This window comes from Oreochromis aureus, linkage group 5 (genome assembly GCF_013358895.1).
Source record: "Oreochromis aureus strain Israel breed Guangdong linkage group 5, ZZ_aureus, whole genome shotgun sequence".
Taxonomy (NCBI): Eukaryota; Metazoa; Chordata; class Actinopteri; order Cichliformes; family Cichlidae; genus Oreochromis; species Oreochromis aureus.
In genome coordinates this window covers 10372056-10386372 of record NC_052946.1, presented here as the reverse complement: position 1 = coordinate 10386372, position 14317 = coordinate 10372056, and the positions used below count along the sequence as shown (strand labels likewise).

The following is a 14317-nucleotide window of genomic DNA, read 5'->3' as shown; positions in this document are numbered from 1 at the left end:
TCAATAAAAGATGCGTGGCATTAAGTTTTTATCTGGTGATGCAGTGCTGCTGTCTCTTAGAGCCTCTTTACAAGCGAATGACTGAAGAGCAAAACTTTCTCTCTGTGCTCTGACTTTCAGGCATCGCTTGGCATTAGTATAACCTTAGATGATCCTTGTTCTTTATACATGCTTTTAGAAGCTTATTCCCTATGATCTCATATTCTGCTAGCTTACTCCCAAAGCCTTCCTCTGCAAGCCCCCAGCCTTTAATGAGTTTTGCTGAGAGTTATATTTACTCAAGTTGTCTTGTGCTTCTGTCTAAATGGCAAAATTTCTTCTTTCATTCTGTCTTATCGGGCTGAATCAGCATTGTTGTTTTGCAGCTCACTTAGTACAAAGAGCTGATGTGGGCAGATCTCTGTCAGGAAAACGAGCTCTAAATCACTGCAGTTTACAGACACAACATGGCCTGCCTCGCATTATGAATGCGTATAAGCCAACACGGTCATGTTGTTGGAGACCGAGAGCAGCTTGGCTGACAACTGCTGTTCCTTAACTGTCGTCCATCTGTTTTTTCCACACGTCTTCAAGGTGCAATGTCTTCTGTCTGTTTGGAGGTTATGGTTTCGTCTGCTTTTTCTTTGGGTTTCATGTAGCATCTACCACCCGAAGAGATAAACAATACAAGCAGATAAAAGACAGACAGAGGGAGAGCAAGCTGGAAAGAAAGAACCGTGTGTGTCGGTTAGAGCTGATAAAAGCCTGAAAATCCAATTAGTCCTCAGTATCGGGGCAAAGGAGGAGGCCTCACGGGAGTAATGTCAGGAAATATCCACCACCATAGCATGACAATAACACAACATTTACATACTTGGCTATTGATAGAGCAGCGTGAAAAATCTAACTGGATGTTTTCTTGCAAGTCAGGACTATATTTGGTAGCCTTCCCTGATGGGTTTTGCCCACATCAGCTTTTTAAACAGATAAACAACTATCAAAGGCAAGCACTGTACCTACTACACCACAAGCCACCCTGAAAGAGGAGCCAGTGGCAGAGGATGATCTTAATTTTTCAGCATACTGAATATCTTCTTTATTCTCTTTAGATGTCCTGGAAATGATTTTGGTGATGAGGTTTACACTGCTGAATGCAGACAGCGTTGTTTAAATGTGTGTCCTTTCAGCAGGTTTCTTTTTTTCCCCTTATTATGGTTTCCCTCGTTGCTGGTGCCTTCTTTTCATACACTGCCAGAAATGAAAGAGGTATGGAGGCAAGGAGGGAACATGAGAAGGAAGCAGGGACAATTCAGAAAAGCACAGAGCCCCAAGTTAGAGCTCATGTGCTCCTCCTGGGAAGAACCACATGCCCTGGGTTAGAAGAGCAGAGCAAAAACAGCTGCTGCTACATTTTAATCATGTATTGATATGCTCATAGTATGTATTTGCTTGCATGAGTGTGTCGATGGAGGAAGACAGAGGACATACAAAGGTTCTGGAAGCACCTTGGTTCTTTGTATTTCTCTTTAAATGAGGACTGCTCTGGTCATCTCCTTGTGGACTTCCCAGCACATATACCTAACCCCCACCTTCTCACGACAGCGAAACATCACAGTGGGTTGCTGTTGCTTACAAACTGTTTTTAATTACGGTCACAGGGGTGTGTAGCTGCTGGTGTGTCATCATAAATTAGATGCTATTTAATTTTTATTGGGGATTTGATCAAAATGAGAATACGCTACATTTTATAAGGCAGATGTTTGTTCTGAAAGGTTCAGATGTGAACAAAGGTGAAAAAAAACTATCACAACAAATATTTATTCCTTTATTTCTAAGAAAAAGGTTTTTATTCATTCCGAGACTAAATGTGATCCTCGTTATACAGCCTTTTTTTGCATGAAGATAATTAAAGCGACTCTTAAATCTCGAACACTTACTGATGTGTCTTAATTAGCTACAGTGCTTGCAATTCTACTGTTGATTTTTAGTGAGTTCCTGCAGTCATTGTTTCTGGAGTTTTTACACTGGAAAGTCAGGTTACTGCTGCTGTGGGTTTGCATGGGCACAATAACCAACAGTTGCCATGGTAAACTCTAATGGGATGTATTGTTAATGAGGAAGAGTTATTAGAAAGCTAATAGAACTGAAGTGTAATTTTGGCAAACTGCATGTAGAGATTAATTAAGAAAAGACTATTTAACACATACTTGGCTCTAATTGTTATGTTAAATGTGTGCTCAAGAAGGAGAATATGTAATTTTTTTAGGAACAAGCAGCTGTATGTTTTTGTCTATTTATTTATTTTATTAACCTTAGTGACATATTCACATTTATTCTTCTACTTTCATTTTCACACTGTGGTGATTTTCTGTTGTAGTGTGCCTTGTCTACTTATGATTTAAGGTGAACATTTTCATTAGAGTCATATTTTGTCCTCACATTGTCACTGCGCTCAATGACCCCTGTCTTTATTTCCCTCCTCTCATCCTGTCTCTCCTTCACCTCTGCCTCATACTCCTTCACCCAACTCCTTCCCCCGTTCTTCGCATTCACCCTAACCCCGTTACGATGAGGTGAGGCCCGAGCTGGCCTCCAGCCCAGGCCCATTAGCCCCAGCCTTGCAGCCATGTGCTCATCACCAGAGATCATTACAATCAGCCAATGACACCACTCTAATGCATCATTAATGATTGATTAACGAGCTGAGCTCAGCCCAAGCGGGTGCATTTGTACGGAAGAGCACCCCATAATGGTCAGGCAAGGCTTGCATCTGCTGTTTTTAACTTGTGCAGCTTTGTGTATGTGCGTGTGTTTGTATGATTTATTCTCATCAGCTTCCCTCTGTGTCCTCTTCCTCAGGCTGAGTAAGGAAGTTGCTGACTCCTCTGTGTTGAAAGAAACACTAAGGAGGTGACTGAGGAGGTGGCGTGATGGCAGGGCGGGGGCTGTCCGCCCCTCTCCCTCTCCTTCTCTTTCTTGTCCTGGTGGGAGTTCTCCCTGAGATTGAGGGCTCGGGATATCTTTCCGGATATCGCCTGAGGAGTCGTTTGCAGAGGGACCGGCACATCCGCAACATCCGACCCAACGTCATTCTCATTCTCACTGATGATCAAGACATAGAACTGGGTAAAATGTTTCCATTAATCCTCTGTGGTGTGCGTTTACTGTGTGATTATGCATCTGTATCTCTGTTCACTTTGTCGGGTACAGACATTTTGTCCATGTGTATCCACCAGCATCAGCAAAGGAAAGTCAGCCTAATGCTGCCTCTTGGCACCATAACAACTGGCCCACTCAAAGTCATGTGTTCCCTTTGCCAGCTCCTCTGTCGCTGGCATGAAATGAGGGCGGCCTATGGCTTCCATTGTCTGGTTGCCAAACCCTGGCCATCTCCCTACCCGCTTAAGTCTTTTAGCAGCGTATTGGGCTGGAGTGGCTGCATAATGGCCTCAGTGACATCCTTTGTCCTCCTGTGATCGCCAGTGAGAAAACTCCCATTGAAAAGCAGGAATTTATGGTCAAGCATCTGTTTCCCCAAACAATCACCATCCGCCTGAAAAGCTTTTAGTACACAGGAGACCAAATGGCTTACACTTTACAAAAAAAGATTTATTCCCTCATCTTATTTCCCCCCTTTCATTTTATCTTGCCACATCCATAATGTTTTTTCCCAGCTCATGGCCTATATTTATATTTTTACTCTTTACTCTATGTTCAACATCTCACTCTTTTTCCTCTTGAATGCTTTACATCCCTCTGGGTCCCTTTCATTTCAATCGCCGGCTTTTGAATCTGCTCTTACCCTCCTGTCCCCTCGTACAACCCCACCCCCCTTTTCTCTCCCTTTCCCCCTGTTGCCTCCCAGGCTCTATGCAGGCCATGAACAAAACTCGGCACATCATGGAAAAGGGCGGTACACATTTTTCAAACGCTTTCTCCACCACGCCAATGTGCTGCCCATCCCGCTCCTCCATCCTGACAGGAAAGTATGTGCATAATCACCATACCTATACCAACAACGAGAACTGCTCCTCACCCTCGTGGCAGGCCCACCACGAGCCGCACACATTTGCTGTCCACCTCAACAACTCAGGCTACAGGACAGGTGAGCGTTGCAGAGTCCAAATCGAGCTTCAGTCATCCCCGTTGAGTTATGAAATTCGCAAATAAACCTGAAAAAGAGTACATCATTAACTTGCTGCGCACCTGTTCTTCACTCAGCTTTTTTTGGAAAGTACCTCAATGAGTACAACGGCTCCTACGTGCCTCCTGGCTGGAAGGAGTGGGTAGCATTGGTGAAAAACTCACGTTTCTACAACTACACCCTCTGCAGAAACGGTGTACGAGAGAAGCACAGCAGCGACTACACAAAGGTATTATTGCACTCTTCTGACATCAAAAGGAAAATACATGTATCTTTACAGACTGCAAAACTAAAGTAAAAGTTACAAGTATCATTAGATTACATTTGTTTAGATCTTTTTTCTACTCTACCTGAGCAGCTCTTTATACAAATTGCCCAGTTCACCCATTCACACTCCTTCATTCATACTTAGTTTCCACATAAGTGCTTTCTAACACTTACACACATTCAGAGGGCAACTCGAGATTTGTATCTTGCCCGAGGATATTTGGCATGCAGACCAAAGCAAGGCCAGAGCGATCGAACCACCAACCCTCCGATTAGTAGATACCTCCTGAGCTACACCCACTCCAACATTTACATAAGTGACTGTATTGACTTTTGTAATTACAAATGAAATTGACAGTTGGTTTTTATCCCTGCATGTGCTGAGATTGACACAAAATCATTTAATGAAATGTGTGAAAAGTGATGCCTTTGTTCAGATGAAAACAACAATTCAATAAGTTTAAGCAACATAATACACGTGAAAATTGTACTTTAAAGTAGCTTAGCAAGATGAAGGGTTAAAACATTGAGCAGTTCCACTGACTCAGTATCAGTAACGTCTGGTTTTGACTCGCACAGTGCTGGTGCTCTGCTCTTTGACTCCCTCTGTCACTCACTGAGTACATGATAAATAATATTTTATGTACTTTACAGGACTATCTGACAGATGTCATTACCAACAACAGCATCGACTACTTCCGTATGTCCAAGAGGCTGTACCCTCACCGGCCTGTGTTGATGGTTCTGAGTCACGTTGCTCCGCATGGTCCAGAGGACTCTGCCCCGCAGTACAGCTCCGCTTTCTCCAATGCATCACAGCACATGTAAGGAAACGAGTTAGCTTCAAATTGCCAAAACAAACTCTGTGAATAACCAAGTTACGAGTTAGCAGATTGTTGCAGGTTTTCCAATGGTCTGTGATAATACATGCACAGATAATTGGCAGCTGTTTGAACAGGAGCTTTGCCTATGGGATGTAAGCGTGTTTGGTTTGAGGGGGACAAAGATAACAAGTACACAGATACATTTTTAAATTTTCACATCCAGAGCTATTTGCTTGCATATGAGTCATCTGTGCATTCAGGCTGCTTCTATGACCCAGAATGACACAAATTCCATAATCTCGACTCAATCTCATCCTCCTCTGCCTGCAGAATGTTGTTGGCAGCCGATGCGTCTCCTGCCACTGCCAGTGCTTTGCTCCAGTTTATTTGGCTCGTGCATTGTTCACATTAGTGGTACCACCATAATGAGACCTGCTAATTTGTAGCATTTTGTCAGTGGTACAAGAAGAGAGGAATGATGTATGTATAGAGCTTAGGTAATGATGAAGCCATGTGCACGCACACACACACCCCTAACACCTCCAGTTTTTATTCCTGACCCTTTGTGCTCACTGGCTGCCTAGTGCTGCTAGCTAATGGCAGAGCTGCTATTGGCCTCTAGAGATGTAGCCAAGGCCAGTAATGAGACTCCAATTTCTACCCCCTCACACCATCCTGCTGCTTCATCTAATCCCTCCAGCACCATTAACCTGTGCCACACAAGCTTTAAACACATAGAATATTCTGAAAATTCAGCCCTAGTGTCTTTGTGCAAACTTTTAATTGCTCTTTCTCCATAAATTTCCTCTCCCTCGGGTGATGTTTTCTGTGAGAGCCTTCTCTGGCTATTTTCTCACTCCATCTCCCTCTGTCCTTATCAACCACACTAAGAGAGAGAGGCAGTAAAAGTCCTGCACTCCTCTAGTGGTAAACCTTCTTCTCACCTTGGCACATTACAGACACATCTTCACAGTACATTAGATTTCTCACTGCAGAATAAGCTTCGGGACATTAGCATTTCTTAAAAGTCAAATCGATCCACTTTAAACATTAAAGGTATTTTCTTTTAGGATCTCATTAGCTATTTAGCAGTTTTTATTCTCAAATACAGTTCTATATGGCTTGGAGTTAAATATTGATCAAACTGGGCTCACTGTGTGCAGACCTATTGATTGCATTTTACATGGTTTATGTAACCTCCACTTTAGCATTCCATAAACAGTTTTCTGGCTACTTTAGGGAAAAAGGATTGGAGACATTAGCCAGCACAGGAAGAAAATGTTGCTGTGAATGCATGCATTTTGGTTCTATGATTCAATTTACAGCTAAAGAATATGGAAACATCTCTGTGCAAATGTATGGTGACTAGTACAAAAAGAACTCTGTCTCCTTTAAAATGTAAGTAGAATCGGTATAAGTGAAATGCTTATTAAACCACATAAGTTTAAGCTTCAAACTTTTTTGCTGTTTTCTTTCTTTTTAGAACCCCCAGCTACAACTACGCCCCTAACCCAGACAAGCACTGGATCCTACGCTACACTGGACCTATGAAGCCTGTCCACATGCAGTTCACTAACATGCTTCAGCGCAGGAGGATGCAGACTCTGCTGTCGGTGGATGACAGTGTGGAGAAGGTATTCAGACAAGCAGACAGACGTATGCTTAAACACAGACACACACACACATCTCATCTGACAGCCTTAAGTCCTGGGAGATCTGTGCTTGTTCTGACTGGGACTGTATAATGTATTCACTGACACACTTGGTAAATTGTTCAATCCTCCTTTCCCACAATCTGGCACAAGAGACTTGAGCTATCAAACAGAAGTAAAACTTTTCACACTGTGTGAGTGTTCAATGAACTATATCCTCCGTAGGTGTACAACATGTTGGTGGAGACAGGTGAACTGGACAACACGTACCTCATTTACACTTCAGACCACGGCTACCATATCGGCCAGTTTGGTCTTGTGAAGGGCAAATCAATGCCTTATGAGTTTGATATCCGTGTACCCTTCTACATTCGAGGACCTAATGTGGAGCAAGGTGCTATGTAAGTGACTCCTTGTTTTTCTCTTGCATTCAGTATAGGGATAAAGGTAAATACCATTGTGACTATTTTCTTAGAATAGAATGCCTTTATTGTCACTATACAGTTGTACAATGAGATACAGAGCATCTCCTACTCAGTGTAAACATGCTGGGGGGGGGTACAGTTCTGCAGTGCTATGTACATATGGACAGTATAACATAGGGAAAAAGATATGTATATATATATATATATATATATATATATATATATAAAATGTACAATATACAAGCCGTATTTTTAAGAAAGAAGAAAAAAAAGTAATATGTAATAAATAGTGTTATGTATATACAGTTGAGTTATTGCACATAGAATTGGTATAAATAGTGTTATGTATATACTTCTTCTATCTAGTTCTATAGAAAAAAATGTTCTTGTTGTCCTGCAGTAATCCTCACATAGTATTGAACATTGACCTGGCACCAACTCTTCTGGACATGGCTGGTGTTGATATCCCTGCAGAAATGGACGGCAAGTCTATCCTCAAGTTGCTAGACACAGACCGACCAGTCAATAGGTGAATACCTACTTTACTTTATAAACTCAGTATCTTGGTATTCTGTATGCGTTTTCTGAATAGCATTTAAAATACCAGGAATGTGTCAAAAAGGTCGAGTCTCGAACTCTGTTGATTTCATGGGCATAATGAAATCTGCAATCCAAACATAAAAATGGAACACCACTTTCTTCTCAGTAGCATGCAAGGATGACATTTAAAATAGAGTACATGTTTATCCTGTGCAAATATCACAAAGTGGTCTAACAGGATTTCTGAAAACATTTTACTCATTTTACAGGTTCCAGTTGAGCAGGAAGGGTAAAACATGGAGGGATTCTTTCCTTGTGGAGAGAGGGTATGTTTCATTGATTTATCTTTTGCGAAAACTGTTCCCAAACCAGGAATTGTCCTCTGGCAACATCAGACTTCTTGTCTGGTTGGCTCAAGAAAAAAAAATCGTTTTCTGTTTTTTTGTTTTTCTGTGCTTTCAGGAAGCCTCCCCACAAGAGGGCCGATGGGAAGGAAGTGGCCCAGGAAGAGAACTTCCTGCCAAAATATCAGAGGGTGAAGGACCTGTGCCAAAAAGCAGAGTACCAGACCTCCTGCCAGCAGCCAGGACAGGTACTTGACCTGTAAGATCTAGAACAGAGAGGTTAATGAAGTCTGAATAGAACAAAATTAAGAGATAATTAACATTCTGGTTGCAATCTGCTGAGTTATCTGCAGTCATTGTATGTTTCATAGAATATAAAAGTCTCTTTCTTAATCCTCCAAAATGAAGAGCATGTGCACGTGTGTATAAAGAGCTTTCCAGTTTGAATAAGACTCATAAAAGGCTCATCCCAGAAGATTAATATTATTATTACTATTACTGCTCATCTTGAATATGTCTTGTGCTCATTTAGATGTCTGTGCACAGTGAATTTTATCATCATGCTATAAAGACTGGGTCAAAATGATGTTATACTCTATAAAATCTCAAAGACCCGTGTAAATCCATATTTCCCCGTGCCTTCTTTCAGAAGTGGCAGTGTGTGGAGGACCCGACTGGCAAGCTGAGGCTGTATAAGTGCAAGGGCATGGCTAGTCTCTTTGCCCCACGTATGCAGGCTCTGATGGCCAGCAGTGCCTCACAGCTGTCTCTCACATCCAACTCTGACAGCTGTGACTGCAGCAATTCCGGCTTCAAACCATCCATCATGAAGAGGAAGAGGCTTCTCACCAAAAAGAGTCAGTTCCTGTTGTCGCTTACATTGTTGTCATTGCTATAAATAGATGTTTTTGTTTAGAAAGAAGATTTTCTTTACTTTGAAACGTCCTTGCAGTAGTCTATGAGGCTTGCCAAATGGGGCCATTTATCTCAAGCGAAAATAACCAGCTTTTGAAGTATTCATGAGACCAGAAGGATATGTCAGTGCTGCCATCAAGTGGCAGAATAGAGCAGACAAATTACCAATTAAATAGCAGAAGCTTGTAAAGTATTCCCAGAATATGATACAACTTGCGTGGAATTTTGATTTATATCAGTCTGTTTAGTTGCTGTTATGTCATCTATCCTGACATAAAGAATCAAAAACACGTCTTACATTAATCTGTCTCATCTTCTGCAGAGATAAAGTCCAGTAAGGGTACAAGTAGGAAGCGTTGGGCCCGCTCTATATCGTTTGAGCTGGGTGGTGACCTGTATGCTGTAGACCTAGAAAAAGGCTACTGGCCACTGGGGTCCAGGAACAGCAGCTGGGCCAGAGACAGGAGGAGAGGAGTGAATGAGGAAGACAATGAAGAGTTCAGTGGCATGGAAGTGACAGTCAAACCCACCACCAGCAACAAACTTGCACCACCTGCTGCTATTAAAGTCACATATAGGTGCGTGTGTGTGTGTGTGTGTACATTGTTCCACATGAATGTGTCATGTTCCTGGAGGTAAAAGACAGAAATCAACTGTTAGAAATTAATTTAGATTGCCTATATATTTTTTAGCAATGCTAATAATAATATATTGTTTCTATGCCCTTCAGATGCTCCATTCTTATGAATGACACAGTTAAATGTGATGGAGGCCTCTATAAGTCCCTTCAAGCATGGAAAGACCACAAATTGCACATAGAGCACGAGGTACTGTTCCTTTTTGCTTTTTAAAAAAAAAAAAAAAACTTGTTATATTTAATACATATTGTAGGTTACTTATAGCCGTTGGTGTCTAATTAGATTTGGGGCAACTTTCCTTTTTAGATCGAAACCTTGCAGACAAAAATCAAGAACTTGCGTGAGGTCAAAGGTCATCTGAAAAACGTGCGGCCAGAGGAGTGTCAGTGCGACAGTCCCAGGTGAGAGAATTTAAGGGTGACAGATCAGCACCAACACAGAGATTCAGCACATCTGACAGCTGACTTTGTCTTTTCAGTTATCTCACTACGAATAAGGAGACTTTCCAACTTAATGCAGGACAAATGCTCTCACTCAGGTAAAACGTATAACACTCGTTTACTGTGTAGTAATTTTGAATTCCTGACTCAGGCTAGTTGTGACGTATGTTTTGTATTTGTTAGAATGCCATCAAAGCAGAAGACTCAGTGGTTGCAGAAGGAGCAGAAACGCAGAAAGAAACTACGGAAATTCCTCAAGAGGCTTCAGAACAACGACACGTGCAGCATGCCCGGCCTGACCTGCTTCACACATGACAACCATCATTGGCAGACTGCTCCCTTCTGGACAAGTGAGGGATAGTCTATGGATATAGCAAGTTGTTCAAAGAGTATCATGGTGGAACATACCTCTTTGTTTCTGGCACTATTTTCCTGAGCAGAAATGATGACAACAATATTTTGAAGCACGTTTTTCAAACCCTTGTTTTCCACTCTCATCCCTCCCTTCCTTATAAACTCCCCCTTCCTCTGATCCTCAGTGGGTCCATTCTGTGCATGCACCAGTGCCAACAACAACACATACTGGTGCCTCAGGACCATCAATGACACACACAATTTCCTGTTCTGTGAATTTGCTACGGGCTTCCTGGAGTATTTTGACCTCAACACTGACCCGTACCAGGTATTTTATTTCAACAGACACACAGAGTGGCAGTTACCAATAATATGTTTAAAATAATCCCACTACATGATTCATGATGCACATGGGATAGTTCCCAAAATTTCCAAAGTCCTTGCTGACATTTTGTCCTTATTATTCCTGCAGCTGATAAATGCTGTCAACACCCTTGATCGGAACGCTCTGAATTTGATGCATCAACAACTTATGGAATTACGGGGCTGCAAAGGACATAAGCAGTGCAACCCAGAGAAGGGTCAGTTAAAGATCTCTGTGGTAAATATGATATATTGTAGCGCCGACAGTCATTTGAAACTAAGATTATTGCTACCCCTGCTTCTTTTCAGGAGGAAAGGAGCGAAACTACTTCAGTGAATACAGGTATTTCTTCCTCTAAACAGCTTGCAGCTGATTGCTTTCACAACCATCACAGATGGAATTCAAGTTATAATATGAATTCAGAGAGGTTACTGCTGAGTCTTTGGTTATGTTTTTGCTCATTGGCAGTCATCTAGGGAGCTGAGGAAACAAAATACAGACACGTTTCTCTGAAACTGAACCTCTGAACTGCCATGGTTCCTCACTGCTGTGATTGAAGCATTGTAGCATGCAGAAGTCAAATCCGAAGAGGGCTAAAATGCAAGGCTGCTTTTCAGCTTCTGCCTTTTTGTAATCAACCCTAATTGCGTGTGTGTGTGTGTGTGTGTGTGTGTGTGTGTGTGTGTGTGTGTGTGTGTGTGGGGTTGTGTTTATGTGTATATTTGCGTGCATCTATGTCTGTGTGTGCGTGTGTGTGTATACCTGTGGGTTTTGTCTTCATGCACGTGCATTGGTCCCGCGCGTGTATACGTGCTGTGCATGCTTCAGGCCAGTTCATCGCCGAAAGAGGCCAAAAGTGAAGAAGCCCTCCTCCAAATCGCTGTGAGTTTGTCATAACCCATCTGCTCCTTTGTAGTCAGCCAGCATCTCCATCCAGATTTTTTAGCATGGTCAGATGACTTAACAGCATGGTGCCCTATTTACTGTATTTCTGTACTCCTCTACTAATAGTATTTACATTTCCCTGCATTGCATTGCTGCACCATTTTCATTCGCTCTCTCGGCTCAAATTCATTACAGCAATGCAGATATGTCATTGTCACATTGTGTTGTGTTTTCTGTTCTGTTATTGTCATTTCCTGCTTTTCCTCGCAGTGTTGCTAGGAACAGACCACAGCTGGAGCCATGGTTTCCAGTGAATGCCTCAAGCAGTGCATTTAACTTACAGTAATTGTTTCTCTTGCACAGAGGGCAGATTTGGGAAGGGTGGGTTGGTTAACCACCTGCAGCCCACAACCGACCGCATCGGCCTCCTCCAGAGAAGGAAGGAGAATGGAGAGTGCAGAAAACCCGAAGACCTCGACTTTGATAGACCATATGCTGGGATACCACTCTAAGCTGGGTTTCATTTTCGGGGGAGCTGCTCCTCATAGCCCCCTACTGGGGCGTAGGAAATACTAAGGCCTACAAGAAGTCTAAAGACTCAGCAATTATCTACTTTGGAACATATTTCATATCCATTTGCAAACTTTGCCACCCCCAGCTGTCAGGATTGTTAACAACAACAACAAGATTCTGTAAATCATTTGGAACAGTTTGGTGTCTGCAAGCCTTTCAGTATACCACTAATGCTTGTAGATAATATACAATGTCTCAGCTTTAATCAGCTTTCTTTCATGTCATATGGGACTGTGTGGAAACATGATGAGTAACATGTCACCTCTGCTGCTACACAATGATGTCATGGCCTTGTGATGTCTCTGTGGCACATGCGGATTAGCTAACTATTTCACACTTGGAGTAACATTAAGACATATGTTGTATTCTTACTCTGTACCAACGTGTCTGCACATGGAAGTAAAGTGGACTTAACCAACAACCAACTGTATCAAACATTTCGCCATACTCTTTTGTATTATAGTTATTCTTAACACTGATGAATGTCCTTTGTTACTACAGGTCATCCTCCTCACAGCTGTGAGCTCTGAGGTGACCTGAGTTTGCCTGCAATGATTTAAACTCATACACAGAATTCAACAAAAGTCTCTTTATGCCCTTGAAGAGGTCTAGATTAACAACACCACCTCACAATGATACAATCCTCCAGACTACGTGACCTGTAACAGAATGTGTCATTTGTGAATGCCGTTTTACTCCTCTGTATTGTCAGTATCACACTGTAGAAGTATCCAAATAGTTTGTTCAGCTTGCTATACATGGTGCTACAAGATAACAATACAGAAGTCCGAAATCTTGCTGTACAGTACAGTATGTATTTGAATGTATGTTGTGCAATTAATATAAATGTTTACAATATTTTTTATAATACTGGAGAGGCAACCTCATTGTATGATACGAGTTGACAAAATGAACTTATAGGGAGAAATGTAGCTTGAGAAATGTCATTGTCATTGAGATTTGTATGTTTGTCCTTATTTACATCAGAAAAGCACTTAAAGGGTTCACTGTGAAGAGCTGCGCCATGTACATTAATGGACAGTATACTTTACGCCGGAAGAAAAACAAAACAGTGTAATACTCATTGATGTGAAGTTTACTTCTTGCATTTGTTAGCTTCTTTTCTTTTCTTTTTTTTAGGGAATACTTCCTTTTACTAGAGTGCTGATAGTCAATGTGAATAAAGTGTTGTTTGACCATAAATATGACCTGGCTTTTATTTTGAAATTGTTAAGTGGTTTACTGTTTTCATGTCCAGCAGGTGTCTCTGTCTGCTCGTTTCTGTGGACAACCGATGTAGGTGTGTAGTATAATGAGTGCAGTGACATGTGGAAGCTGTAACCTATTTGCTCGCAATAATGTCCCTTTCACTGTTGCATCAGGAGGAAATCTCAATAGTGGAAACCTAGCAGCTTGAGATCATTAAATTGATAGTCATAGCATTCTGATTGGCACAGTCAAGTTAACTCTGTTATTTCCAGTCACGTTTTGTTTAAAATGTATGCAGTTGTTTTTTTTTTTGCTTCAGCTTTTTTTTTTTTTTTGTTATTACGATTCAGAAGGTCAACAACAAGAATTCAGAAGTTCAGAAAAGGAAACATCACATTCAGAACGCTGGCATCTCAGTCTGAATAAACATGAACGCACGCCCACTTATGCACAACTTTAATCAAACTGACAAACTAAAATTTAAAGGTGAACTAAGGTAATTTTTTGAGGTTATTTAATAGGAAATAATGTATTGTGCTCATGAATATACGTTAATTAGTGTGTAATAATGTGTTAGATCACAGGGTATTAAGCCATGTAATGGTTCAGAGTGATGATCAGCATCAGGTTCAAACCAGTGGATGCCTGCGATTTAAACACAAGATGTGTTTTCATAAACTTGGAATTAAGCCATTAAAAATACACAGGAGCAGGCTCCACTTTGTGGAGGCCACCATGTTTCCCAGCCATCTTAAATACAGTGG

General features: G+C 41.6%; 1 protein-coding gene across 1 annotated transcript in view; it reads left to right on the top strand.

Annotated features, from left to right (window-relative positions):
- Positions 1-13535, top strand: part of sulf2a (sulfatase 2a) — a 49403-nt gene extending 35868 nt beyond the window's left edge. Inside the window, exons 5-24 of the mRNA XM_031733068.2 lie at positions 2839-3105; positions 3845-4084; positions 4201-4352; positions 5045-5214; positions 6698-6848; positions 7092-7267; positions 7692-7820; positions 8101-8157; positions 8294-8423; positions 8825-9032; positions 9413-9668; positions 9821-9917; positions 10035-10129; positions 10207-10266; positions 10352-10518; positions 10708-10850; positions 10995-11103; positions 11195-11228; positions 11715-11768; positions 12135-13535. Of these exons, the coding sequence (XP_031588928.1) occupies positions 2910-3105; positions 3845-4084; positions 4201-4352; positions 5045-5214; positions 6698-6848; positions 7092-7267; positions 7692-7820; positions 8101-8157; positions 8294-8423; positions 8825-9032; positions 9413-9668; positions 9821-9917; positions 10035-10129; positions 10207-10266; positions 10352-10518; positions 10708-10850; positions 10995-11103; positions 11195-11228; positions 11715-11768; positions 12135-12165 (2655 nt within the window). The 5' untranslated portion in view covers positions 2839-2909 and the 3' untranslated portion in view covers positions 12166-13535. The remainder of the gene's footprint in view (positions 1-2838; positions 3106-3844; positions 4085-4200; positions 4353-5044; positions 5215-6697; positions 6849-7091; positions 7268-7691; positions 7821-8100; positions 8158-8293; positions 8424-8824; positions 9033-9412; positions 9669-9820; positions 9918-10034; positions 10130-10206; positions 10267-10351; positions 10519-10707; positions 10851-10994; positions 11104-11194; positions 11229-11714; positions 11769-12134) is intronic.
- Positions 13536-14317: the final 782 nt, after the last annotated feature.